At 44.4% G+C, this 23,847-nt stretch overlaps 2 protein-coding genes across 3 annotated transcripts in view; both read left to right on the top strand.

Moving 5' to 3' along the window:
• The first annotated feature begins 1,611 nt into the window (after window positions 1–1,611).
• On the top strand, window positions 1,612–2,564 carry G0S2 (G0/G1 switch 2). Its single transcript, XM_061383637.1, has one exon. It carries the CDS (start codon window positions 1,907–1,909, stop codon window positions 2,201–2,203), a length of 297 nt encoding a protein of 98 aa, XP_061239621.1. The 5' UTR covers window positions 1,612–1,906; the 3' UTR covers window positions 2,204–2,564.
• Window positions 2,565–2,655: 91 nt separating this feature from the next.
• Window positions 2,656–23,847, top strand: part of HSD11B1 (hydroxysteroid 11-beta dehydrogenase 1) — a 76,893-nt gene continuing 55,701 nt past the window's right edge. The window contains exon 1 of one of the 2 annotated variants that reach the window (XM_061383631.1): window positions 2,656–9,138. In XM_061383631.1, coding sequence (XP_061239615.1) covers window positions 9,027–9,138 — 112 coding nt within the window. In that variant the 5' untranslated portion in view covers window positions 2,656–9,026. Of the gene's footprint in view, window positions 9,139–10,111; window positions 13,720–23,847 lie in introns of those variants that run through there. The other variant, XM_061383633.1, reaches the window with a different exon arrangement.

Here is a 23,847-nt window from a genome sequence, read left to right as displayed (position 1 = left end):
TAGGTAACCTTGCCCAAGCTGCACACAAATCCTACTAACTGAACTACAGGGTGAAGGGCAGGTGTTACTGTTGTCTTTTTAAACTCATTTGTCCAGGAAATTGCCTCAGACTCCCAAGAAAAATTACTGTTAAAACTTCCAACAAGCCCAATAGGTAATCCCTGCAACAGCCCTTTCCGGGTCCCTCCCCTCGGGCTCAGCCTGACTGACATTGCCAAGCTATTGCAAGGTTGCATCACTGACCTTTGCAATTGTCTGGCCAGTCCAATTTCCCCATCCTCTTCCTGCCCTCTCCTTTTCTCTGCTTGAAGGGCTTTGGCCCAGGGTCTCTCCTTTTCCCCTACTTGCTAACTAACTCTGATCTATGGATAACCAAGGCTAAACCGGAACCCTCCCTGCCCCACCCACCCTCCCCCCGCCCCACGCCACTAAGGTGATGAAGTTTAATCCTGGTTAAAATCAACCTTACCTTCTTCATGCTTCCAAGGGTATTCTCTACTTTTTAGCTTCTTACCTTAATGGTCTACTCTCAGCTTTCTGCTCCTAAACTGTTTCTATGCTAAATAGAGCTGGTACAGCCGTTCTGCTCCCCAGGTCCAGGGGAGTGGCAAATAACTGTTGAGGAACGCAGTAAATATTTGCAGTTCAGGCCAGCAAACTTTCCCCAAGGCCCACCTTTCCATGTTCACCTCGCCCCAGTGCTCAACTTCACGTCTTAAGTGGTAGTGGGGACTTTGGATTTAATGGCAGTTCCCTGATACACAGAAGTACAAACCCCTACGGACACAAACATCACACCACACACACACACACACACACACACACACACATCTGTGCATAAAGGGCAGCCTCAATGAATAGTTATCCATCAAGTGACCCTAGCAATGCAAGCACCCATGACTAAACCGGTTAGACCAGACAGAAATATAACTATAAGCACAAACTTCGTTCGTTATGCAGAGCCTGGAGACCCTTTCTGTTTTCATAACCGGATCCCTCTTCTTTCCTTCTACCTCAATTCCCTATACGTGCGGGAAAATGACAAACTTTCTTTATGAAAACTAATTTTTCAGTTAAGTAGAACCCCGGCTTCCCTTGTGGCTCAGCTGGTAAAGAATCCACCTGCAATGCAGGAGAACTGGGTTCACTCCCTGGGTTGGGAAGATCCCCAGGAGAAGGGAAAGCCTACCCACTGCAGTATTCTGGCCTGGAGAATTCCCTGGACTGTACAGTCGATGGGGTTGCAAAGAGTCGGACACGACTGAGCGACTTTGACTTCACTTTCAGGTGTCCTCACCAGGGGTCCTTCCAGACCTCCCCGGATGAGGGAAGCTGTGATCCACCCACACCATTAAGAAAGAGGTCGGGAATGGGCGCGGATTCCTCCCGGGGCTCCGGGTCCTCACCTTTGTACTTCCAGGCCCTCCTCCCCGCCCCCGGCCCCAGGCCCCCGCCCCCCGCATCCCGGGCTAGCAACTGCCGGGGCGGCGTGCACAGCTCGTGGCCCCTACCCCAAGGTCCCTGCCCCGCCTCTCCCCTTCCTCCCCCTCCTCTCTCTGGCCGGTGTCCCGGGAGCCCAGGAGGCGGGGCTCGGAGAAACAAATATAAGCGGCCCCGGGGCGCTGAGTCCCCATCCCGAGGCTAGGAGGAAGGCGAGAAGCGGAGCGCAGAGGCGCGGGGCCCACGCACACGGCGACCGCCGCCCCAGCTCGGACGGCGCCCCTGTAGGTGAGCGCGGCGCGGAGGAGCGCGGCGGGACGCGGGGTCCCCGGTGCGCCCCCCGCTCCCTGCAGGCCTCCCCCCGAGAGAGCCGGGAGCTGCAGCCGGCCTCCGGAGGCTGAAGGTCCCCCTGCCCCGATCCGCTGCTCCCGCAGGTCACCCCCACCCCGAGAGCCCCGCAGCCCAGATGGAGACGGTCCAGGAGCTGATTCCCCTGGCCAAGGAGCTGATGGCGCAGAAGCCCAGCGCGAAGCTGGTGCGAATGTACGTGCTGGGCGGCGTGCTGGCGCTCTTCGGCGCCGTGCTCGGCCTGATGGAGGCCGTGTGCGGCCCCTTCGCGGCCGCCGGCCGCCGGCGGGAGCGCGAGGCGACCCTGGCCGAGCTGCGGGCCGCCCGGGGGGAGTCGGCCCCGCGGGAGCAAGGCAAGCCGCTGGAGGCAGTCCAGGGCAGCCGGGCCCTGTCCAACCGGCTGCACGCCTCCTAGGAGCTCGGGGGCCGGCGGAGGGAAGGGAAGCGAGACCCCGGAGAGGGGCGAGTGAGCCAGAGCCGGAAGGGCAGGCTCGAGCGGGCGTCCTGTGCTGTCTGAACTTGCTTCTGAGAAGCCACCGACTTCTAGAACTGAACTACCACGCGGATCCACCAAAAGGAACTTGGGACTGAGTTCGCTGCTGTGCAGCACTGCAGGAAGACGCCACGTCCAAAGCTAGGTACCTTCGAGCCACCTGAGTGCATCTGGCATTTTGCACGAGGGTGAAAGGAGGAGAAACGCTTTTTTATATTATTGTTGTTGTTGTTGTTATTATTACAGTGACTGCGTTTTGAAATAAAAAAACGTTTTGTATATATCTCAGCATCTGATTCCTGAGGGGGTGGAGGGGGGCACAGTTGCCTAGCATGGGCTCCAGGGAGGGCTGACGTGCTGGGGTCTTACCTAAGGCCAGTGGACTGAGCGTCCACTGAAGACCAGGCAACTTTTGCTTCACTGCCCCCTGACTCTGATATTGATGTTACAGGCTTGTAAGCCGGTTGAGAATTTATTTTTGCTTTGTGTTAAGAATGGCAAGACAGAAGCTTTTCTAAGTCCCACCAGACTTCGCATTTCAAGCTCAGAAGATAAACAAGCTAGAGTAAGTGAAAGAGAGATGCTGTTTAACTCTAGGGCAGAGAACCTGTTTGCCATCTCACACCTGTGCACCAGAGGGCCCTGTTAACAGCTCTTCCCTCCTAACTGTATTTGGGGGCGAGGGGGGCAAGGAGGAAAACTAGCTAGCTGCCAGGAGAAGAGGGAAGGCAATCTCCCAAGAACATTTCATTGAATGTCTAGCTCCACCTAGCCTTCCTCCTCACAAACTGAATCACAGTGGGAAGCTCTCATTTAAGAGGGGGAAAGACTGGTCATCACAGGCTTGAGTCCCCTTCCTCCAGGGACAGAGGTTCCTTTGTGCTAATAACTAGTCTCCGTGGCTCTGTAGGGCTCAGCATATCAGCATAAAAAGTGACGAACAGTGGCTTTTAAAGAAGTAGCTAGGGGCAGGAGCCTGAAGCCACTCTCCTCCTGCCCTTGCCAGGTACGGACATTTCACTCTCACCATCCACGGCTGTGGACTTTTGCCAAATGTAGCAAGGATCCTGCCATTGCCTCTGACCAGACTGTCTCTCCACTACCACCCTCTTCTGCTCCCCCCACCCCCCCAATACACATGCCCTTCCACTTTATTTCTGCCAGCTCACATCCTACCCAGTGTTTCTGGCCCACATCAAGTGGCATGTCTGCCTGAAATCTATCACTCCAAACAAAAGAGCAGTGAGATTAACCAAGAGAAAAGACATGGATTTAAAGCAAAAGAATAGCAGTGGAACCACTGTTCTCCCAGTTTTCAAAATGGGAAACTTGGCCCTGTATAACACTGGAGTGGGCTGCCATTTCCTTCTCCAGTGCATGAAAGTGAAAAGTGAAAGTGAAGTCGCTCAGTCCTGTCCAACTCTCTGCGACCCCATGGACGGTCTACCAGGGTCCTCCGTCCATGCAATTTTTCAGGCCAGAGTACTGGAGTGGGGTGCCATTGCCTTCTCTGAAGGAGACATAACCTCGTCTTAAATGTCCAGAAAAGGTCTCAGAAGTTCACCCCATCTTATTCTTCCCGTTTTCCTTCCCAAGCACCTCTCTTACTCTATTATTCTTCCACCGATGCAGCCGCTCCTTGGTCCAGCTGTCAATATCTCAAACCGCCTCCCGCAGTCTCTAATATATTCGCCTCAAAACACTCACTGCAGGACCAGGGTTTCGCCCTTCCTTCATCCTGCTGCTCCTCCATTGAAGGCATCAGCGCCTAAACTCCTGTCCAAGGTTTTCCAGCGTCTCCATGATCTACCCACATCTCAGCCCTCCCACCTGATGCCCTGCGTGAGCCCCCAGGACCCTCCTCGTCCCTTCTGGCCTTTCCCACCTTTGCTCACATCCCTCTTCCTGTGCCCACCCACAGTGCCCACACCTTTTGCAACCACAAACCTCAGGTTCCCCAAGAGAGGGATAGTTTCTAATATTGCACTTATTGTCACACTGTACTCACGTATTCCGGATTTTGTTTTAGAAGGCAATGCCTATGATTTTTGTTTGCCTATACATAAAACTACATACATTTTACATATGTCCCTAAATATACAGGAAATGCCTGTGTATTTTTAGCTTTGAAGGTTATGCCTCATGTCTGTACATGGAGAAACTACCCAACACGGTTAAATCCAAGCCACCAAAATCTTATCTGTCCTCACTGACCTTGTCATTCCTCTGAGTTCATTCAGCCTGGGTCTCATAGTGGGTCACACACTAATGGACTTTGTAGTCCTTGTTGTTTTGTGGAGGTGGTCATCTCTCTAAGTCTTCTTTGTGTCTTTCACATTTTTAAAGTTTTTTTTTGTGCACGTGGTTTAAGTCACATAATACAAAACATGCTATCTTAACCATATTTCATTGTAGAGCTCAGTAGCACGAAGCATATTCACGTTGTTGTCTAACTCCCAACCATCATCCATCTTTCACATTTCTCACCTTCTGAAACTGAAACTGTCCCCACTAAACATGAACTCCCCATCCCTTCTCAGTGGACTTTCTCACTCTATGAATTTGGCTATTCTAGGTACCTCGTGTAAGTGGAATCAAACGTTATTTGTCTGCACCTTATGTATATATACACTGGAATGCACTTTTAAGGTTAATACATGTCCTACAAACAGAGTGGACCTTTTATCCCTTGTACTACTCAGTAGGTTCTCACTAGCTATCTGTTTTGTGCATGAAAGTGAAAGTGAAAGTGAAGTCACTCAGTCGTGTCTGGTTCTTTGGGACCCCATGGACTGCAGCCTATCAGGCTCCTCTGTCCATGGGATTTTCCAGGCAAGAGTATTGGAGTGGATTGCCATTTCCTTCTCCAGGGGATCTTCCTGACCCAGGGATCGAACCCAGGTCTCCCGCATTGTAGACAGATGCTTTACCATCTGAGCCACCAGCAGAGTAGTGTATATATGTCAATTTCAATCTTTGCATTTATCTCACCCCTCTTGTCCCCTCTTGGTGCCCATATGTTTGTTCTCTACATCTATGTCTCTACTTTCTGCTTTGCAATTAGGTTTAACTGTACATTATTCCAGATTCCACATACATGCATTAACATAAAATATTTGTTTCTCACTTTCTGACTTACTTCACTGTGCTTGACTGTCTCTTGGTCCATTCACATCTCTGCAAATGGCACAATTTCATTCCTTTTTATGGCTGAGTAATATTCTACCATATATAGGTATCACATTTTCTTTACCCATTCCTCTGTCAATGAACATTTAGGTTGCTTCCACGTCCTGGTTCTTGTAAATAGTGCTGCAATGAACATTGGGGTACATGTATCTTTTGGAATTATGGTTTTCTCCAGGTATAAGCACAGGAGTGGGACTGCTGGGTCATACGGTAGTTTTATTTTTAGTTTTTTAAGGAGCCTCGATACTGTTCTCCATAGTGGCTGTACCAATTTGCATTCTCACCAACAGTGTGGAAACGGTCCCTTTTCTCCACATCCTCTCCAGCATTTATTGTTTGTAGAGCTTTTGATGATGGCCTTTCTGGCCAGTGTGAAATATTACCTCATTGTAGTTTTGATTTGCATTTCTCTAATAACTAGTGATACTGAGCATCTCTTCATGTGCCTCTTGGCCATCTGTATGCCTTCATTAGAGAAATGTCTATTTAGGTCTTCTGCTCGTTTTTTTCATTGCTTTTTTTTTTTTTTTTGGTATAGGCTCCATGAGTTGTTTGTCTGTTTTGGAAACTAAACCCTTGCAAGTTTCTTCATTTGCAAATATTGTCTCCCATTCTGAGGGTTGTCTTTTCATCTTGTGTGTGGTTCCCTTTGCTGTGAAGAAGGTTTTAAGTTGAACTAGGTACCATTTGTTTATTTTCATTTTTATTGTCATTACTCTAGGAGGTGGATCAAAAAAGATCTTCCTGCAATTTATGTCAAAGAGTATTCTGCCTATGTTTTCCTCTAAGAGTTTTATAGTGTCCAACCTTACATTTAAGTCTTTAAACCATTTTGAATGTATTTTTGTGTATGGTGTTAAGGAGCATTCTAATTTCATTCTTCTACATTTAGTTGTCCACTTTTCCCAGCAGCACTTATTGAAGAGTGTCTTTTCTCCATTGTATGTTCTTGCCTCCTTTGTTAGGGATTAGGTGACCATAAGTGCATGGGTTTATCTCTGGGCATTCTATTCTATACCACTGAGCTCTATTTCTGCCTTGGTTACTACCGATCTGTAGTACAGTCTGAAGTTAGGGAGCCTCATGCCTCCAGCTCCATTTTTCTTTCTCAAGATTCTTTGGCTATTGGGGATATTTTGTATTTTCTTACAAATTGTCAAAATTTTTATTCTAAGTCTGTGAAAAACACCATTGGCAATTTGATAAGGACTGCATTGAACCTGTAGATTGCTTTGAGTAGTATAATCATTTTGAGAACACTGATTCTACCCATCCAACAACATGGTGTATCTCTCCATCTGTTTGTGTCATCTTTGATTTCTTTCATCGGTATTTTATAGTTTTATGAGTACAGGTCTTTTGGCTCCTTGTTCTTGTTGTTATTCAGTCTCTAAGTCATATCAGATTCTTTGCGACCGCATGGACTGCAGTACGCCAGGCCTTCCTGTCCCTCACAGTCTCCCGGAGTTTGCCCAAGTTCATGCCCATTGAATCCGTGATGCCATCAAACCATCTCATTCTCTGTCACCTCTTCTTTTTGCCTTCAATCTTTCCCAGCATGAGGGTCTCCTCCAATGAGTTGGCTCTTCACATCAGGTAGCCAAATTACTGGAGCTGCAGCTTCAGAATCAGTCCTTCCAATGAGTATTCGGGGTTGATTTCCCTTAGGATTGACTGGTTTAATCTCCTTACTGTCCAAGGGACTCTCAAGAATCTTTTCCAGCACCACAATTTGAAAGCATCAATTTTTAGGCATTCAGCCTTCTTTATGGTCCAATTCTCACATCTGCACATGACTACTGGAAAAACCATAGCTTTAACTATACTGACCTTCATCAGCAAAGTGCTGTTTTTGCTTTTTAATATGCTAAGTTTGTTATAGCTTTCCTTCCAAGAAGCAAGCATCTTTTAATTTCATGGATACAGTCACCATCTGCAGTGATTTTGGAGCCCCCAAAATAAAATCTGTCACTGTTTCCACTTCTTCCCCATCTATTTGCCATGAAGGAATGGGACCAGATGTCATGATCTTAGCTTTTTGAATGTTGAGTTTTAAACCAGGTTTTTCGCTCTCCTCCTTCACCCTCATCAAGAGTCTCTTTAGTTCCTCTTCACTTTCTGCCATTAGGGTGCTATTATTTGCACATCCGAGGTTGTTGATATTTCTCCCAGCAATCTCAATTCCAGCTTGAAACTGAAATCCAGCCCAGCATTTCACATGATGAACTCTGCATATAAATTAAATAAACAGGGTGACAATATACAGTCTTATCATACTCCTTTCCCAACTTTGAACCAGTCAGTTGTTCCATGTCTGGGTCTAACTGTTGCTTCTTGACTCCACATACAGGTTTCTCAGGAGACAGGTAAGGTGGTATCCATGAAGGGGAAAAACCTGCTTAGATCAGAGTAATTTGGGCAGATAAAAGTCTAGAAGCCCCATCACATACATAATAATTGAATGGACGTAGATAAAATGAAATACAGTAGTGTCACATAAAAATCACTTTCAAATCTGTGAAGGGCTGCCATGTCGGCCCAACAAAGTCCAATAAAATACACTTATTTTATATGGCTTGAAAAGTGCAGAACTAAAACTAGCAAGTAGGTGTGCAAGGGAGAAGATAATAAGTCATTAAGAAAGCAGAGTAATTCAAAACATAGTGAGTTGCCTTGTGATACATATTAAGCTCCCCTTTACTAAAAATGCCCAAGCAGAGGATGCAAGGGATGGTGCAAACTGCACAGGAGATTTCTAAACTTGGAGGGAGGTCAGTTATATGGTTTCTGAGGCCCCATCCAGTTACATGATGCTAGGATTCTGTTTGATATAACCACAAAATAGGGACTGTATTTCCCATCCCAGCCTGCTTCTCTAGAAACCACTCTCTTTTATGTTTTCAACGCTTCTTTGTTCTTTTTCTTAGCATGTTGACAAATACTTTCTTTTTTGCTGGATGACTATTAAAAGTAATGAATTTAATTAAAAATAAATGATTTCCTGATAATTTACTTACTTTAAAAATATACTATTTCCTGATTAAGTTTACTTAACTAAAGCTCTTTTCTCTTAGAAAATACCTTAACCTCACAGTTGAATCTAATTTTCCTCACAGTTAGTCCTAGTGAAACAGTTATTAGTCACCTTGCTCTTTACAAAACACAACAAAACATAAGTAATATATATACATAGTTTTGTGCTATTAATATAAATAAAGATATATATAGAATTTGGGGCTAATATCTAATGTGAACTTGTACTATGTTCTAGTGAAAACAAATAGCAGATATTAACTGCACAGATACTTAAAAGTTTCACACTTTCTTAGGGAAAATTTGTTGTTTAATTATAGTAAACAGAGCCAAGCATTAAATCCACTGGCTCCATACGTCACGACTCCCCTCAGGTAACAAGCTTTTTCAAGCCAACCAATCAGTAACAGTCCCTCACTTCTGACCATCATTTAACCAGGAACTGACTCATTCCATAAATATATTTCAGAGTGCCAACCAATCAACAAATAAATATGCTGCTACAGATGAGGTCAGCCTACTTATGTCTGGGAAAGTACACCAAGCTCTGAACTTCATGCTTTCTCAAAATTCAAAAGACACACTTACTGGCTTCCTCGTGTCCAAACTCTACTGTCCTTCAGATCTGCTTCTAGGTAAGTCAGTCTCAACAATAATCTGAATTTGATTGGTTGCACTGAGGCCTCGCTGCCTCTATAATTTCTAATCAAGTATGTCTTTGTATAAAATCATTAGATCTCAGTCTTTGTGTAAAGGGATTAGAAATATTAGTTTACAGGTGCACATTTTGGTAAATAATTATACCAGGACCTTTGTATAAGATCATTAGACATTTTATCTGAAAGGTATGTGGTGTGTGTATCCTCAGTCGCTCAGTCGTGTCTGACTCTGTGATCCCATGGACTTGTAGCCCTCCAGGCTTCTCTGTCCATGGAATTTACTACTAAGTAATCACACGACTGGGGCTACGTAGCAGCAGCAGCAGCAATCAGACATCAGTCTTGTATAAGTTCATTAGACTCTTTGGTTTTGTTTGGAGGCATACCTTTTGATAACTGTATTTGCTATGTTTTTTTTTGTTTTGGAGGCATACCTTTTGATAACTGTATTTGCTATGTTTTTTTTTGTTTGGAGGCATACCTTTTGATAACTGTATTTGCTATGTTTTTTTTTGTTTGGAGGCATACCTTTTGATAACTGTATTTGCTATGTTTGTTTGTTTGGAGGCATACCTTTTGATAACTGTATTTGCTATGTTTTTTTTGTTTGGAGGCATACCTTTTGATAACTGTATTTGCTATGTTTGTTTGTTTGGAGGCATACCTTTTGATAACTGTATTTGCTATGTTTTTTTTTGTTTTGGAGGCATACCTTTTGATAACTGTATTTGCTATGTTTTTTTTTGTTTGGAGGCATACCTTTTGATAACTGTATTTGCTATGTTTTTTTTTGTTTTGGAGGCATACCTTTTGATAACTGTATTTGCTATGTTTTTTTTTTGTTTGGAGGCATACCTTTTGATAACTGTATTTGCTATGTTTTTTTTGTTTGGAGGCATACCTTTTGATAACTGTATTTGCTATGTTTTTTTTTGTTTTGGAGGCACACCTTTTGATAACTGTATTTGCTATGAAACTACTATTCCCCTGCTTCTCACTTTGCTTTTGCTTTTGTTTAGCAATATTGTCAAGTTTATTTTACATGTTTTTGCTTTGTACTGAAATGCCTTGTTTCTGATACACAAGTAAAGAAATGGTCCATCTGGAATGGCCCAATAAGTCAGCATTCAACCCAAGCTGATCCTTGGGGACAATAGTTGGAACTCCATTAGCCTAGTGGCCAATTGAGGAAAAGGTAAATGATCAAACCTGGCTTGGGGTCCCCTTCAAAACTTTCATGGAAGCACCCTTTGCTCACCAAGGTGTGAAAGAAAGTCATTTTCTCGTCTATATTCTGGGTGGAAAATTGTCAGGTGGCATGCATGGCCCTGTCCTAACTTTTGCTTAGAAAGGGAATCCAAGATACCCATTCAGAGGCACACGTCCTTAATAGCCGTTCTTCGGTTCTTCTACATCAAATCTGCAAACTTCTCTTGGAAGAATTCCCGCTTTCTTGTTGCATTATAATCCCTACTCTTGTATTTACTTTGACAAAGGGCAAAAAGTTTGAGTATAGAATAACAATAGTCAGCATGGTACTTTTGACATATCAAAATAAATAAATTAATTCATTTTAGAGGAACACCTAAATAAATTAGTACATTTAAGAGGAACTCCAGGAATTTAAAGAATCAATAGTTTACTTTGATTAGTATGCTGAGGACAAAAAAACAAAATTCCAATCCAGCATGGTCTCTTTCAAAGACTCTAATATTTTCTGAAAGCAACCTTATTTCATTTCTGTCTCTTCCACTCACCTTTCCCTGACCTTCTATAGGAGCCCTTTTTTCAGAGTTTTATTTGAAAAAGAAATAATTACATTGTAAATTTGCTAAGCCAAAAGGCAGTCTTAAAGAACTTAAAATTTAAAATCCAGGCCTGGAGCCATATTAAGAGTTAAAATTAAGGATTTTCCTAAATCTTAGAAAGTCACATAAAAATTTTTTACATAACTTAGGATTTTATTGGGTACTTGTTGTTCTGGACTAGATCTTTACCAACTAGTTCAGTAAATTGTTAATCCTTCAGCTGGAGAAAAATATTTAAAAATAGCAGGGCCAAGAAAGGAAAAATTTAAATAACTCAACTGTGTAAAATGAAAAAAGAAAGTGCCTTAAGAAGGCAAGAAAAAAATAGAAAACATAGCACAAAAAAACAATTCTAAAAGCCTTTCTTTTAAAGATATAGTGGACAAAAAATTAAAAATAATAAATTAAAAATGAAAACAGACTTCAGGAAATTTTCAAAGAGCATTCTGGAGTAGACCCAACAGTTGAAATAAAAGGAGACTTGTCTTTTTCATAGTTTTTTTTTTTTTTATGAGATCAAATATGAATTAGGAATTTTAATGAGAAAAAAAATAATTCAAATCCAAACCTGGCAGTTGAGAAAATACCCAGTATGTGACCAGACAGTTTCAGAGAGCCTTAGAATGTAAGTGAGCTAGAAATCTGGGGAAGGAAATGGCAACCCACTCCAGTGTTCTTGCCTGGAGAATCCCAGGGACGGGGGTGCCTGGTGGACTGTCGTCTGTGGGGTCACACAGAGTCGGACACGACTGAAGTGACTTAGCAGCAGCAGCAGCAAGCTAGAAATCAATAGAACTTAATGGTTCTCCGGATAAAACAACTGGCTCCTGAAAGAAAAATAAGACTAAAAAGTCCTCATCCTTTAAGAATTGGGAGCCCATAGATAATGATACGTGTAGATATTGAAGGAGTAGACGGGTCTTCAGAAGAACCAATGTTCCTTTTTGGCTAAGAAACAGATGACTATCCAAAATCTGCCCAGTGATGCTACTACAAGGAAGACATTCAGTTCAGTTCAGTTCAGTCACTCAGTCGTGTCCAACTCTTTGCAACCCCATGAATTGCAGCACACCAGGCCTCCCTGTCCATCACCAGCTCCTGGAGTTCACTCAAACTCACGTCCATCGAGTCGGTGATACCATCCAGCCATCTCATCCTCTGTCGTCCCCTTCTCCTCCTGCCCCCAATCCCTCCCAGCATCAGAGTCTTTTCCAACGAGTCAACTCTTCACATGAGGTGGCCAAAGTACTGGAGTTTTAGGTTTAGCATCATTCCTTCCAAAGAACACCCAGGGCTGATCTCCTTCAGAATGGACTGGTTGGATCTCCTTGCAGTCCAAGGGACTCTCAAGAGTCTTCTCCAACACCACACTTCAAAAGCATCAATTCTTCAGCGTTCAGCTTTCTTCACAGTCCAACTCTCACATCCATACATAACCACTGGAAAAACCATAGCCTTGACTAGACGGACCTTTGTTGGCAAAGTAATGTCTCTGCTTTTCAATATGCTATCTAGATTGGTCATAACTTTTCTTCCAAGGAGTAAGCGTCTTTTAATTTCATGGCTGCAGTCACCATCTGCAGTGATTTTGGAGCCCAAAAAAATAAAGTCTGACACTGTTTCCACTCTTTCCCCATCTATTTCCCATGAAGTGATGGACATTAGAACCCAACGATTCCAGTCCTTCCTAACTGATGTCCCCAAGTCACAGAGAGATCAGAGTACAACAACCCATGTCAATTATACTCCCCACCAGGGCAGTTCAGGTCACAACCAGTTTCCAACCCACTGTCTGGCAATAGACAGGTGTTCATTAAATATTTGTTGAATAGAGAATACATACACGGATGAAGAAATTACACTTTTGTGGATACATTTTTGCCCGTGCCTTAGTCCGAAAGAATGAAGACCTCCGAACTGGGATACGACTCTCCATCATTAGCTGGCGGGAATCAGGCTGGAATCACTGCCCCTGCTTGTGCAGTCCCCAGCCCCTGTGCACCCTGTCTGCCCTCTGCCGTCCACGCCACACTTCCTCTGATGTGATCACCATAGTGGTCTATGAGTCATCTCGATGATTCCTAAGGAGTTGATAATTAAGAAACATGTAGGCACACAGCCTCTCAGTACATTCGATTGCTGGTCTCTCATGGTGGGAAAGGAAAATCTGCCCAAACCCAGTTCTTGTTTTGATGCTTTCCCCTGAGGCAAAGCCAGGAATCTGAGAGCGAGCGCTTGCTAAAGGTGAGACAGGGGTTCTGTCTGGCGTGCCTCTGGCACGTTTAGAGCTAGCAGTAGTAACAGACAGGTCTCCAGGGCAACCACTGCCAGGACCACTTCCAAGCATTCCCACCATGGGCAGCCGGGGGGGGCCTCTGTCCTTTGGGGAGCCCTGATGCCCAATGCCCAGGACTGGCCCCTTCTGGCTCACCTTTGGGTTTTGACTCCCGGCGCCTCCTGGCTGCAAGCTCAGTCCTAGGATAAGGGCCTTCGTCTTGGCCCATGTTTCACCTTCTTGTATCAGGTGGCAGACTAGCTGGTTCCAGTCCCGATTCAGGTCTTCTGGCTCCTCCCAGAAACCAGCCAACTTCTGAGCAGGAAATCCTGCCCCTCCCCAAAGAGTGGGAAACCACAGAGGAAGAGAGAGATGAAGCAGAAGGGAAGGCAGAGGAGGAGTGAAAGGGAGAAAAAGAAGCAAAAGGAAAAACGAGATCAATAAAAAGAAGTCAAATTTGGTTGAAACCCCAAGGTAAGACTTTTTTAAAACCACAATAATATACAATAGCATCACCACTTGTGTCAGGGCCTAGTCCATAGTAGGTCCTCAAAAAACTGCTGTTGAAATAATGCATCTATTTGGGATAAACTGGAGGGCTGGGCTGAAAGAGATTTCAATGTCAAATGCTGGTCAAAAACAGATAACAAAAAACCCCAAAGAAATGCCCGATGAGCTTTGCAATGTGCAGGAGGAAAGATGTGATAAAACACAGATGGAACCAGATGTCTGTTACTGGCACTGAGTACATTCTTATCATTTTGGGACAGAAAGTTAAGTTGGAACCAAAAGTTGCAAAAATAGTTTTAAAAATGTCTGCATGTTCTGTTGAAATCATACGAAGATTGCAGGTTGTGTTTTTATAAACTGGCTTTAAAGCAATGACAGAGCACACTCAGCTGTATCTTGGGAATTGCTAACAGTGCTGATATCTGCTTTTTGCGTCCAGTTATCAGCTAGTTTAATACTTTTAATATTGAGATCCAGAGCTTTGAAGAAGGCATGTTTTATCTCAAGGAGTCTTGTTCAGAGGACTAAGGGAGGCCTAAAGTGATCAATCAAAATTCTTTCTGTGCTGTTCTTCTATTCCTTAATCCCAGTCCAGCCTGCTGCTCGGGATACTGACCTTCTGAGCCTTAAAAGCATCTGATCAGACAGAATTCAAACCCCCTGGTTTCAGGTCCATTAGAGAAAATCTAACAGGAGCGGGAAATAGAATTCCCCACCCTCCACACCCATTTACTCAAATCCTCCCTTGCCATCAACAGACAGTACCATCCAGAAGGGTCCAGTCAGTTGAGAGGATTAAAAACTGCTAAACCTACGCTTTGGAAAGTGCTTATAGACGACGCTGGTGTGTTTTCACAACAGTTGGCTTTGAAGAGTCCTGCTCCCCCAAATTTTCCAACAGAGCTTACCAATTCAAAGAGACACACTTGAATTTTTTTTTCTTTTAGTGCCAGTATTTTTCTTTGGGTTCTGTGTGAGTAAGTCACAGAAGCTGAAAGAAGGGCGGGAGAAGTGAGGAAAGATGGAAGAATCTCACTTCTGCTTGCTTGCCAAAATTTGAAAGGAATTGCCTTTCCCTCTTATGTATGATGTGAAAATAAAATCCAAAAATCCTAGCTCTTTCTTGATACTAATTTCAGTAGAGCTAAAAAGCTCCATGCATCAAATTTCCAAGCTGGAACAAATCTTAAAGGTAATCTAATTTAATTCCTTTTGTTTGCCAGGTGAGGGAACTGAAGCCAAGACAGGGGCAGGGCCTGTCCAAGGTCACATATATGTCAGTGGAGGAGAGGGAGACTAGAACTCAATTATCTTGGTTCCACCCAGGAGCCTTGCAAGAAACTTTATACAGAAGTGCCCCAAACACCCAAGAACTTATAAACATGGCATCTTCTGATTAAATAAAATAAAATATTCAGTTAAAAGATGCTTAAGTAATCCTTATCTGGAAGAAACAGAAAGAGGGAAAAGATTTTAATAGTTAAAGCTAATAGTTAAGCTTTTCTAGAATCTGTTTTATAACTGTTAGGAAACTGGAGCGAGTAGAAGGGTTTAAGGCAGGTTTGTCACAAAAGAGCTGGAATACTTTAAAATCCTACTATTGAGCCAGCTTATCTCTTTATATAATCACATGGTATCCTCCTTTTATTAATACAAATAATTTCTTTTAATTTGCTCAAATTCACAGAGAGAAGAAGAAATTATGATTTTTGCAGCTTTCATTACTAGTCCCAGCACCATGCTAATGTGAATATTTATAGTTCAGTGACTCAGGACTCTCCCCAGATGGACCCCTGCTCCAGCCACTTCAACCTACTTGAGGTCGCTCTGACATCTCAAGCTATCTCTAAACTCCTTACCTAATCACAGACAGTTCCCTCTGCTGGGCACAGCCTTCCCCCAATGTCTTCATCTCCATAAACTGTACTCATTCTTCAAAACTTAGCCCCAGGATCACTTCCTCCAGAAAGCTTTCCCACTGCCTTGGGCTGACTTGGCTACCCTACTCTTTCCCCGTTAGCACCCTATACACATTATTATTACACAATTGTGACCTTAGATTTACTACTGTACTAGAGCTATTATTATGCTACTGTGAGCTTTGACTTACTTGCCTACCCTCCTCATACTTAACTACCATCTCCTTGAAGGAAGGTACCAGACATTGCTCAGCTTGAACATTCCAAGCTCATTGGACATTTACTAGTGCTCAATAAATATCTGGGGAAAAAGGATGAGTGAACAAATGAAAGAGTCCCCCTTCTTTTATTCCATTCAAATGACTTGATAAACAGTTTCCCTCCCACAGTCTTGATTTTTGGTATCTTGGGAGGAACAGAAGCTGGCACTACTATAGGCTTTTCAAAAAAGCCTGTCAGGCTACACAAAAGAGCCTCCTAGGGTTAAACATTCCAGTGGAACAAACATTTATTTCTACTCCCTTACAAAGTACACCAATCCCAGTAGAATAATGTGCATGCTATAAGGGACAAGGACAAAAGAGAACCAGCATGGAAACAACGGATGAGAAATGTCAACGCCCTTTCAGAGAATGGAAAGTGGATAGACGAGGGAGAAGTGACTTAGCCAACTGGAAACTATTGAAGCCCAACAGCCGCTGGTAGGAGGAGGGCAATGAGAAGCCATAGAGCCCGGGAGAATCTCAGCGATCAGGGCACCAGGAACTTTGATGCAGAGGAAGAGATGGGCCCTCCAAGAAGAAGGAAAGTTTATTTTCTGGAGAAATTGGCTAAAGAGGTGCCAGGCTCAGGGACATCAGACACAGCAAAAGGTGGTTCAGGCATAGAGCTGGGAACAGGATGAGAGGAAGCCTCCACACTGAAAGATGAGATTGCCCAGCCCCTTATCCTGACTTAGCTCCCCAAACACACACCGCCCAACTTATACGCCTCTTCGTTCTCCTTACTCCAGTCCACCGTAGGCAGAGGAAAGAAGCATTCCTCCTTGGAGAAACTATACAGCAAAAGGGAAAAAAGATTATACATACTGATATTTGAGGGTCAGAAGAAATTACTAACAGTAGCCCTTGAGAATACTGGTAGCCCCTCAGAGAGAAAAGAAGGCAGTGTATCCATCAGTGAAGATGAAGCAGTCAGTGTTCTGTTCTGTTCTGTTTTAAAAAGAAGTAGTCACAAACAGACAGGAGCTTTGTACAATAAAAATACAACAGGAAATTTAAAACTTAAAATGAAACACAGGAAGATAAAATCGACAAAATCTACCAGAAAGTAGGACAGAAAGGTTAAGAGATGAAAATTAGGACAAAAACAATAAGAAATTTACAAGATCCAATCCATCCAGAAGCTCTGACATCTTCTAAGTCCAAAAGGAGAACACAGAGAACATGGAGGGGAATATATTAACTAGAAAGAGAATTTCTCCAAAATTTCCCGTAATGAAAGATTTGCATTTCCATATTGAAAGGACCCAGTGGGTGTTCAACACAATGAACCAAAACAAAACACAAAACTGTCTCCTCAAAGCACATAATTAGGAATGTTAGAACACCAGGGGGGGATAAGGATCCCAAAAGTTCTAGAGAGAAGAAAAACAGCTCACAAAGCCAGATCAGGAGTCCAAACAGAAATTGAACTTCTCAGTATCCACACTGGAAGCTAGAAACTGAAAGGCCATACAGCAACGTCTTCCAATTTCGGAAGAAAATAATCCCCAATTTTGAAATCCTTCCTCAGCCAAACAATGAATCAGGAAGAGGGTAAAGTAAGGACGCTGGCAGAGCTGACATCCTGGCCTGTACGTGACCAGGCTCTGGTGGATCAAAGCCCATGCAAAAGTGTTCGATGTGAAACAGCACCCCATAGTCAGTTCCCTGTTATTCATGAGGAAGCAAGCCAAGAAGAGCTGGGGTGGTCAGGTAGATGTAAAGGGAGGTCCCAGTTACCAGCCTATCAAGCTCCTAGTCTGGATTGGAACAGGAAGACCAGGGACTCCAAAACGAATGTCTCCAAAGGAAAAAATATATAGATTATCCAATTAATTTGACTAATCTATTTGAGCCATATTGCTTTTACCAGAGGATTTGGAGAACATGACAACTGAGTAAGCAAACAAACAAAAATGAGACGATTATTAACTCCTGGTTGGAGGCAGGGGGCGGATAGAAGAAAACAAACAAAGAAATGCAATCATAGTACATCAAATTGTTGAGCTGCAAAAAGTCAGTCATAATAATATGAACACTGACTAATGATTTAATTAAAATTGTGATTTAATAGTGTTAGGAAGCTAGCTGGAAGGGAATGAGTGTCTGCGTGTGCTGTAAAATAAAATGGCAAGTCCTAATATTCCTTAGTGGGAAATCAATAAATAATTTCTAATGTTACAAAACCAAGAATGGCAGTAAATGTTTTAAAATATGGAGTTAATCAGAGGAAAGAAATAGGATTTTAAAATGTGACTGCCCTTGAAAGGGACCTGGGCATGGGGAAGGGAGAGGCAAGGGTGGCTGTTAGCATTATAAGCCTTTTGATATCATGTGACTTTGTAGACACTGTTCCTGTATTATAGTAATGAATACAAAAATTACTTGGAAAGGAAAGAAGGGAGAGAGGGGAGAAAAAGAAGGAAAGAAAGAAAGGAAATGACTCAGTCACAACAGCATTCGTGGATTACATTCTATTGCCACTCCACATGTTGATGGCTGGAGCCATTAAATTCAGTCTCCAACAAGCTCTACTTGAAGTATTTCCCTAACTACCCAGAGGTGTTTGCCAGTCTGTTTGTCTAAAGGCTACTTCAGAATCTCCTGGGCACTTTGCAAAAATACAGATTCCTGGGTCCCAACCTTGATGGCTCCCATTCAACAAGCCTTGGTGGGGCCTGGGAATCTTCCCTTAGCGCCCCCCAGATGATTCAACTGCACAGCAAGTTTTAGGAATCACTGGACTAAAGCAGAAACTGTGAGTGTGTGGAGGGAGGGGTTGGGGGTGGGGTTATGTGATTTTTGTGTAACTGTTTCTGTGTATATGTTGGTGTATTGTGAGCCCATCTTCTTCCTCCCTCCTTCCCTCTTTCATCTTCTCTTATCTTAACCCATAAACCCCTCTGGACTGCTGGACCTCATTCCTGAAATTTTAAACCCCAGGAGTCTGTGCTTCCCAGGTGGCACAGTGGTAAGGAATCCACCCGCCAGTGCAGGAGACTCGGGTTCGATACCTGAATGGGGAAGATACCTTGTAGGAGGAAATGGCAACCCATTGCAGTATTCTTGCCTGGGGAATCCCATGGACAGAGGAGCCTGGGCTATGGTCCATGGAGTCATCACGCGTGTACGCACGCAATCTGAGCTTTCTCGCCCAGCCCTGGGGCTCCCTCTGCTGGCAAAAACCTGTCAAAACTCTTAACGTCCTAAACCTAGAAATTCTCCCTCCGTTGCTATAAGGCCCTTTTCCCAGGCTGTTTCCAAGCCCTCAAACTTCATGAACCTCCCATCAGACAGAAAAGGAAAAATTCAGCCAACCTGGGAAAGACATCTGCTTTACAGGTGTGACTGTACACAGACCAGGAACAGAGCAGGGGGAGGCAGAAATGAGAATAAAAGTTACATATTGTGGCAAAACGTGAGGGAAAGGAGACCTTAAGCGATTCAACTTCCCACCTTCTTCCTCTCCCATCCTCCAACAGAAATGGACAGATGGAGAAGTCAGATCCATGTGCCTCTCAAAAATCAAAAATCGAAGGAAGGAAACACATTAGGCTAAAAAGCTCGCTGAATTTAGGAGACTGCAAGAGTTCGATATCCACCCTCACCTTATTTCCTTGAGTCTCCACATGCCCAGTCCTCAGACCCTGTAAATCTTGCCGCTCCAGTGATTCTCTAGCCAGGGACTTCGTTGGATCTTTCCCACAAGCTGAAAACAGGCTCACCCCAGAACTGTATCTGGGACAGAGAAGATACTCAAAAACATTTGAATGAAACCTTAGCTCACTGCTGTCCTAAAGATCAGAACCTTCCTTCAGATCTGCACATCCCCCAACCCAAGCTCCTCAAAAGCTCCTCTCCCCTACACTCACACTAAACACGTTCTTTCCTCAAATACATCCCTCCTCAACCTGTCGCGTTCCGGCCTCAGTGCCTTCAGAGCCCTGACAGGCCTCCAGCTCAGTTCAACTCAGTCGCTCAGTCATGTCCGACTCTTTGTGACCCCATGGACCGCAGCATGCCAGGCTTTCCTGTCTATCACCCACTCCCAGAGCTAGCTCAAACTCATGTCCATCGAGTCAGGGATGCCATCCAACCATCTCATTCTCTGTTGTCCGCTTCTCCTCCTGCCTTCAATCTTTCCCAGCATCAGGGTCTTTTCCAATGAGTCAGTTCTTCACATTAAGTGGCCAAAGTATTGGAGTTTCAGCTTCAGCATCAGTCCTTCCAATGAATATTCAGGACTGATTTCCTTTAGGATGAACTGGTTGGACCTCCTTGCAGTCCAAGGGACTCTCAAGAGTCTTCTCCAACACCACAGTTCAAAAACATCAATTCTTCCGCACTCAGCTTTCTTGATAGTCCAACTCTCACATCCATACATGACTAGTGGAAAAATCATAGCTTTGACTAGACGGACCTTTGTTGGCAAAGTAATGACTCTGCTTTTGAATATGCTATCTAGGTCAGCGATTCCTATATCCAGACCCAATGTATTTTTGTCACTTATCCTCCTTGACCTCTCAGAAGCTTCCAAGCTGTGACCTCTGGCACCTCATAGAGACCACCCTCTGCCCACCCCAGCCCACCTCCCTGTTGCCTCAGGCCCCCCTGCTCCCTGCTTCTCCTTGCCCCTTTCTACTAGTTCTCCTCTCCTGTAACATCCCACTGTACCCTTCGCCCTCTAGATGGGGTGTCATCTACTATGGTTTTAACTTTAGTTTATATGATTTCATTCTCCCAAAGCAATATATCTAGCCTAGACATTTCTCTTGACCTTCAAATATCTAACAAGCATCTTCATCTCTATGTATGAGTCAATTTCCATTAAACACTCAGAAAATGCTTTCTAGCATCTAACATGTGCAAGCACTGTGCTAAGCATGGGAGATACACTGGCTTCTCAGACCTGTGTGTAATGGGGGGAAAAATGAGCAACTGTGACTACAAAGTCCTGGGACCTGTGATCAGAGAAACACCCAGTGCTTAGGGAGCACCTTACACGTCCAAGGGAGGGTGACTTTGAAAGGGAGAAGAACCTGAATGGTAAGAAGAAACAGGGGTAGGAATGGTGAGAGGATCCTGGGAAAGGATTTCAAAGGTTCTAAAGAGCTTGCAAAGCTAATGAGTTTGAACTTTACGAACAATAAGGAGCCACTGAAGAAGAACGGGGTGCATCAAGGCTCACGGGGCACTTCTACAGTTTTGGCAACAGTCAGGTCTTAATTTGGATGGTCAGCCAATAAGGCTTTTGCTTTATTATTGCCCCGTAAGTTATTTATGGCTTCTTCTATTCTTTTGTGCATATCAAATGTTTCACAAGCTTTTTTTTTTAAATATATCAATGGATTGGAGAAGGTGGGGTAGGCAGAGAGAAGAGTGAGGAGGCTGTTAAAGCAGGAAGTAGCAGTGGCCCAAGTTAGGAGAGTCATAGCGAGGGTGAGGATGGGGAAATGGTTCTAGAGATATCTAGGAGATAGAATCGACTGGGCTTGGTGAGAAATGGAATGTGGGAAGATGGAGAGGAAGGAGTAAAGAAGGATTTCCAAGGTTCTGAAGCATTAACTGGGGGGATGGTGAAGCCCTTGACTGAAACACATCACCAAGTCACTAGAGAACAGTTTGGCAGTTTCTTTGAGTTAAATATAAATTTATCACCTAACCCAGCAATGCCACACAAGGACTTTGACGCCAGTGTTCCTAGCAGCACTGTTCATCACGGCCAAAGAATGGAAATTCTAAATGTCTGTGAATCAGTGAGTGGGTAAACAAAATGTAGTATGTCCACACAATGTGAAACGACTGGGCGATAAAAAGGAACAAAGTACTGATACATGCTACCGCAAGGAGGCAAGGATGAACCTCAAAACCATGAGCCAGGGAAGCCAGGCACAGGATCACATATTATCTGACTCCACTAATATGAGAGACAGAAACTAGATTACTGGTTAGCCACACCTGGGGATAGGGGCAGGAAGTAATCGTAAATGGGCGAGAGGAATCTTTGGGGGGTGATGGAAATGTTTTAAAATTGGATTGTTTTGATATTTTCCCAACTCTGCAAATTTGTTTAAAAAAAAACATTGAATTGTACACTTATCATGAGATGCTTTTCTGGTCTGTAAATACTGCTTCCCAAAAGCTGTTTAAAGATAATAATAATCAGGTCAGTTTGGGCATGTTGAGCCTGAGGTGTTTAGGAGGCATGAAGAGGGAGAGGTTGAGTAAACAGGTGGTTATGCAACCTGAAGCTTAGGATACAAGGCAGTACAGGAGAGAGAGATTTTTAATACACATTAGCTTAAAGAAAGCGACCGGAACCACAAGAATGAGGGGAAATGCCCAGAGAAGATAGAAAGAGAAGGACAGAATGAGGAGAGAAGCAAGACCAACCTCAACATTCAAGGGATCCAGACCTCTACAGGGTGCCTCCCGGTAGAGGAAGCAGTTAGAGAGGAAGGAAGAAAGGCCAGAGGCTATACATGGACAGAAGTCCAGGGGAGAAGAGGCTTGGGAGCAGGCGCAAAGCTCCAGAGCTGCAAGCCACCCAGGGACACAGCCAGACCCAGCACCCCAACAGCACCGGGAGAGGGAAGTGATGGAGACAGTGAGGCTGGATTGATGAGCCCGAGGTGGGCAGGTGAACCAGAATGCTCAGCCTAAGGCTGGGAGGGGTACAAAAGGCCACTGAACAGGAAGGGTTCTGGGATGCAACGAGGATGCAGAGGCTTCGCGTCTGGAAGTAAATGCCGGAACCAGTGGTTTCAGTGGTTAGGTGGATGGCCTTCAGGGGTGTGGTTCCTGCCGGCTTCTCTGGACTGATTTCTCCCCATGTAACCCCACCCCTTGCAATTCAGTGATCCCTCTGTGTGGAATTGTTTGCATTTTCCCAAACACTGCCTTCTCTTCCACACCTTCTTCTGTTTTCTCACACAGCTCCCTCTGCATCCCATTTCATTGATTGCCATGTCTGTCTCCTTCTAAGGCTTGGAAAGCATTTTGCTTTTTCAGAGGTCACAGGACCTGATCTGTGGAAGGCCCTAAATAAATATTAGTAGATTAAATCACTCAGCCGCCACGCGGCACGTAGCCTTTTCCTCCTTTGCTACTGGCCCCGTTGGGGGCTGTCTGCGGCTGGGTGGCTGGGTCCGCCTGTGACGAAGGTACACATGGTGTTCTCACCTCTGCTCTCAGGAGCTACTACGATCAAAGATACTTTGTCCATAACGTAAGGCACGATCTCTCAATGTCCCCAAAGTTCTGGCCACTTCTAGGACTGCCAGGAAAAAGCACGGAACACCCAGTTAAATCTGACTTTCAGATAAACCATGAATAATGTTTTAGCATAAGTATAATCCATGGAATAGTTGAGATTATGCAGATCCTAAAGAGGATGTGTTGCCAATCTGCAATTCAAATTTGACTGGCTGGCCTGACTTGCTATTTGCTATATGTGGCGACTCTACTTCTCCCCAGAGGGAAGTGGCCTCCCTCTAACACTGTAGTCACGGGCACCCTAAGCAGCCCGCCTGGCAGGGGCTCCTATGCCCACCCGACGTGCCTCCTGAAAACCAGGCTGAAAACCAAGAGGAAACACTGGGGGTGCCGAAGCTGTGTGGCGGCTTGGCCGGTCAGTGCTCTCCACTGTGTGGGCCTCTCTCACGGTGCCTGAGTGCTACCGTGTCTCACCAGACTTCCTGGGCAGTGATTTTTAGTTACTGTGCGAGGCTACTGAGAGCCCCAGTGCAAGTTCACATGCCATGGGCCAGGGGAAAACGTGAAAAACCGCAAGACTTGTTTAGAATTATCTCTGCCTGCCCCACTGAGGGGAGAGGATCAAGCCAAACTCCGGGCCTCCTTTCCCAAGAGGCTCTCAGCTCTCCTAGGCAAACAGACACCAGCTAGTCTGC

This window comes from Bos javanicus, chromosome 16 (genome assembly GCF_032452875.1).
Source record: "Bos javanicus breed banteng chromosome 16, ARS-OSU_banteng_1.0, whole genome shotgun sequence".
Classification (NCBI taxonomy): domain Eukaryota; kingdom Metazoa; phylum Chordata; class Mammalia; order Artiodactyla; family Bovidae; genus Bos; species Bos javanicus.
The sequence above is the reverse complement of the archived record's forward strand: the minus strand, read 5'-3'. Positions and strand labels throughout refer to the sequence as shown.

Coding starts and splice junctions, on each gene's coding strand:
- G0S2 (XM_061383637.1), top strand. CDS start 1,907: ATGGAGACGGTCCAGGAGCTGATTCCCCTGGCCAAGGAGCTGATGGCG.